The sequence below is a fragment of the Danio aesculapii genome, chromosome 17, assembly GCF_903798145.1.
Source record: "Danio aesculapii chromosome 17, fDanAes4.1, whole genome shotgun sequence".
NCBI classification, from domain to species: Eukaryota; Metazoa; Chordata; class Actinopteri; order Cypriniformes; family Danionidae; genus Danio; species Danio aesculapii.
The window spans coordinates 37,477,798-37,482,759 of NC_079451.1; the positions used below are offsets into that span (position 1 = coordinate 37,477,798).

Sequence of the window (4,962 nt, forward strand, 5' to 3'; positions counted from 1 at the left end):
ATTTTATATTGCTGGATTAATATGATGTAATATACAGTTGAAGTCAGAATTATTAGCCCCCTGAACTATTAGCCTCCCTGTTTATTTTTTCCCCCAATTTCTGTTTAACAGAGAGATTTTTAAAACACATTTCTAGACATAATAGTTTTAATAACTCATTTCTAATAACTGATTTATTTTATCTTTGACATGATGACAGTAAATAATATTTTACTAGATCATTTTCAAGACACTTCTATAACAGCTTAAAGTGACATTTAAATGTTTAACTAGGTTAATTAGGTTAACTAGGCAGGATAGGGTAATTAGGCAGGATAGACTACCGAAAAAAAAGCTTAAAGAGGCTAATAATTTTGACTTTAAAATGGTTTTGAAAGTTTTTAAAACTGCTTTTATTCTAGTCGAAATAAAACAAATAAGACTTTCTTCAGTAGAAAAAATAGTACCAGACATACTGTGGAAATGTCCTCTGTGGAACATCATTTGGGAAATATTTAAAAAATAAAAAAAAATAAAAGGGGGTCTAATAATTGTGACTTCAGCAGTATATAAGAGACCAATTAAGTCTCAAATTAGTCCATACAATGCATTTTATATTGTTATTGTGGTTATTAATATTTTATTTAAAGAAATGCATTTTTGTGGTTTTTACTTTGTTACAGAAGCAGAAAAGTTTATTTATTTGTTTATTTTGAATAATATGTTATTGTATAATATGCTCCACTTGATTGTAATTATTTCAGCAAAAAGAAATGGCTATATCATGCTATGAAGACACCCAATAATTCGTCAGAATAACAATAGTTTGAATACTGAAAAATACATAGAATAATTATATTATTAAAAGAATCTATTTAAAATTCTAATTAATTGTCATTTTAAGTTGTAGTTTTTCATCAATATTAACCAATAATCAATAAAACCGTAAGGTTTTACCCATTAATCAATAAGATATTTTATTATAATTTATTATTTTGTATATTTTAATGAGCACCAGTGTGTTGTTTCATTTTCACATAAATCCACATTAAGAATGTTGGTGTTAATCTGGAGTCAGATCTGAGTTTCAGTAGTCATGTCAAAGCAATAAGTAAATCAGCATACTATCATCTCAAAAACATTGCAAGAATGAGATGCTTTGTTTCCAGTGAGGACTTAGAGAAACTTGTTCATGCTTTTATCAGCAGCAGGGTAGATTAATGTAATGGACTCCTCAAAAAGAAGGTTAGACAGTTGCAGCTCATCCAGAACGCTGCTGCCAAAACCAGAAATTCAGAGCTGTCCTCAAGTCTTTACACTGGCTCCCAGTTACATTCCGAATAGATTTTAAAGTATTATTACTGGTCTATAAATCACTAAATGGCCTAGGTCCTCAATACATTACAGATATGCTCCCTGAATAAAAACCGAAAACAGATCACTCAGATCATTAGAATCTAAATTAGAAATTCCAAGAGTTCAGTCAAAGCAGGGTGAATCCGCCTTCAGCTGTTACACCCCTCGCTGCTGGAATCAGCTTCCAGAAATGATCAGATGTGCTCCAACATTAGGCACACTCAAATCAAGACTGAAAACACATCTGTTTAGCTGTGCCTTTACTGAATGAGCACTGTGTCCCACAAATTGCACTAATATGTCTCTTTTCTTTTCATCCTTTTTATAACCTATTTTAAAACATTTTAATCTGTTTTTTCATCATTTTTATTCTTTGTTTTTATTTTCTTACACTTGTCTCTTTTATTCCTCTTTATGTAAAGCACTTTGAATTAACACTGTGTATGAAATGTGCTATATAAACTTGCCTTGCCTACAGTGCATTACACTAAATTGCATTGTCACTTTATATTACCCTTAATTTGAAATTACATCAACAAACATTATTAGAAACATTAAAAAATACACTTTGTGTGGAATTTAAACCCAAATTATTGTTTGAGTGACAAATCTCAAAACTAAACTTCAACATCCAACCACTGCAAATAAAGCATTTGCAAAAAAAAAAAAAACAAGACACAGAAACATAATTTTTTTTAGATCAAATGTGTATTTCTTTCAATTTGACACAAAGGCAGGCCTCAACAATACACTCCCCCACCACCATCATTGACATTCTGCATCATTTAAAACAATTCACAATGTGCGTTTTATATAAAAGGTCTTACAAAAAAAGGGGAAACCTCCCAGATGAGAATACAGTGTAATAAAAATTCCCTTGTAATATCGTCAAGTTGCCAGGGTAATACTGAAAACGTCCTGCGGTCTGGACATTATGCCTTCTCGTATGTGCGCACGGCCTGCACTCCCTCAAAGGTCAAGGTCTGCAAACAGAAGAAGAACATCACATTTTCACCACATTGATAATGATACATTAATCAGTTGCTACATTAATCAGTCCCTTTAGGATTTTGCCACGGACCCCACATAAAAATCTGATACATGGAATTTATGCAAATTACATTACATTCAAGTTTGTATTTGCATTTCACATATTGTATATGTATACAACAAACATTTTGAAATATTTACAAAATATATAATTTATATATATATATATATATATATATATATATATATATATATATATATATATATATATATATATATATATATATATATATATATATATACATAGAGAGAGAGAGAGAGAGAGAGTATTTGAAAAATTGCCACTTTATATGTACATTTATATGTAAATGTGTTATGCTTATATATGGACACATATACACAACTAAAGCTAATATATTTAAACATATTGAGCATATATGCACAAATCTGTAATTCCAATGGTGGGGAAAAATAAAAAATATTACATATATTTAAATAAAAGGGGTCATTTTTTGCAATATTTTAAGATATATGTTGTATAAATGACATATTTTATGTCATTTATGTAATTTGCATATCTTGCCTGTATATCATATTTCAATGTGGGTCACATTTGTAGCCAAAAAATGACTTTCTTTCAGCTTTTCTCAACGCTAATGCCATTATTGCTTCAAATCTTCTATTATGTTGTGATTTTAGACACATAATCTTGTAAAACATAATTTTTTGATATCAAGAACCACTGGATTTCTGGAGGGACTGATTAATATTAATAAAGCTACTTACCATAACCATTTTACCATCCTTGATTTCTCTGACAAACTTTGTCTCCTTGCCGTCCCACCTCTGAACTTGGACAAGATTGTCCCCTTCCAAGGATACAGTGGACTGAAATGAGACAAAAATATATATTTTAACATTGTTTTATCATTGTGCATGATATAAATACATATTACATGATATTTAATAATATTAATACAGGGTTAAAATGGAGATACGACTTCCAAAATAACCTTTTATGCATTATGAATGAATGAATGAATGAATGAAAAGACACAAACCTTTACATGTCTGTCGTCTGCTGTGGTTTCATCAAACTCCTCTCCCAGCTTGAAGGAAATCTCGGTGTTTTTAAAGGTGCTCAGCGTCTTTATCACAACCTTATCGCCCTCATGACTGATCACAATTGTGGGTTTGGTAACATTGCCTACTTGCCTGGTAGCAAAACCAACACCTGTGTATGAAACCATTCGAAAATGTCACAAAACTATTATCATTAATGTAATAACTGCACATACAATCAATTAATAGACACCACTTTGCACTAATGCACCTTGCACATGCAAATAATTGCAAATAAATGTGTATTAATTTACTTACCCAGTGACTTCATGTACTCGTCGAAGTTCTGGCTGTCAACCAGTTTCCAAGTGGCACAAAATGTATCGACCATGTTGGGAGTTTAAAAGGCGGTGATGAAACACAGTGGTCCTACTTGTACTGTCTCAGAGTTCAGTCTCCACAGTGTCCTCGGAATGCAAAGCCCAAACTAATTAATACTGTCAGGTAGGCGGGGCTTCGGGGGGAGGCTCGCGCTGATTGGATGAATGTTTTGTCTAGCGAAGCTGTGATTTGCTCAAATATATGGCGAGAAGTGACACTGTAATTTTATAGTCTAATCCAATAACGGATCTGGAAGTTTTGAGGAACGATATTAAAATGTTCATAATTACAATTGTGACGTTTTAAATGAGTGGCCTATAGGATATTAGCATATTGATATCATCCAAATGTGGAGTACAAAACATGTACTGTATATACAGTATTGGCCAAGTTGGCTTTAGAAGAAAGATAGAAAAAAAATTGAGCTTGTTTCAGAGCTTGTAATTTCATTTGCAAAGGTTTTGGTCAATGCACACAACATTTAAGCACTTTTTACACTTGAGTTACGTGTTTGTTTGTTTGTTTTTTTCATTGCAATAACAGGTCATTACAATGAAAATACAGAAGAATAAGTATAATACAAGCAATGCAATATTAGTTTTTGCACAAAGAGAATCACAAATTTTAAAGAAGTATTACAATGGTATGGCAGCGAGAAAGAGTAAGAAAGAAAAAAGACAATAAAATAAATATAAATAAAGGATAGATAGGGTTCATGAAAAAATTGTGCAAATTAATGCAGAATATTAAAAACAGCATTAAATGATAAAATGATGTCTGCAAAACTGTTGCAATCAATTTAAATGGGTTGAATGTTAACAAACAAATTAAATTGACTAATGTTCAACTTAATTTGTTTGTTTAAATTCAGCCTAAATAAATTGTTTGCAACCACTTAACGTAAAAATTGAGTAAATCCAGGGTATCATCTTTGAATATTTTTTTTTTCAGTGTTCATGCTGAGTCAGGCCCAATAATATTTTAATATATTTTCCTGTTTAAAAATTATAAGTTAAATAAATGTTTTAGAAGTCTTAATTGCTTTCTTGTTATGAGATTCTGAAATAGTATTTAAGTCAAGGGTGTAGAATGGCATGGATGGAGGGGACGTGTCCCCACCAATATCCACCAATTACTAAAATGTCCTTACCAATAATTGAATCACCTTCAATATAACATAATGCTTTCATCAAC

The 4,962-nt window shown here is 31.2% G+C and overlaps 1 protein-coding gene across 1 annotated transcript; it reads right to left on the reverse strand.

The window, feature by feature from the left end:
• Positions 1-2,029: 2,029 nt before the first annotated feature.
• On the reverse strand, positions 2,030-3,849 carry fabp7a (fatty acid binding protein 7, brain, a). The gene is made up of 4 exons (XM_056476760.1): positions 3,706-3,849; positions 3,387-3,559; positions 3,112-3,213; positions 2,030-2,318 (listed from the first exon to the last, which is right to left on the reverse strand). Exons 1-4 carry the CDS (start codon positions 3,776-3,778, stop codon positions 2,268-2,270), a joined length of 399 nt encoding a protein of 132 aa, XP_056332735.1. The 5' UTR covers positions 3,779-3,849; the 3' UTR covers positions 2,030-2,267.
• Positions 3,850-4,962: the final 1,113 nt, after the last annotated feature.

Excerpts from the sequence above, each read along its gene's own strand:
- fabp7a (XM_056476760.1), bottom strand. The coding sequence starts at position 3,778 with ATGGTCGATACATTTTGTGCCACTTGGAAACTGGTTGACAGCCAGAAC. Across the intron at positions 3,560-3,705 it reads CGAGTACATGAAGTCACTGG|GTGTTGGTTTTGCTACCAGG; the intron begins GTAAGTAAATTA and ends TTTCATACACAG. Across the intron at positions 3,214-3,386 it reads CAGACGACAGACATGTAAAG|TCCACTGTATCCTTGGAAGG; the intron begins GTTTGTGTCTTT and ends GTCTCATTTCAG.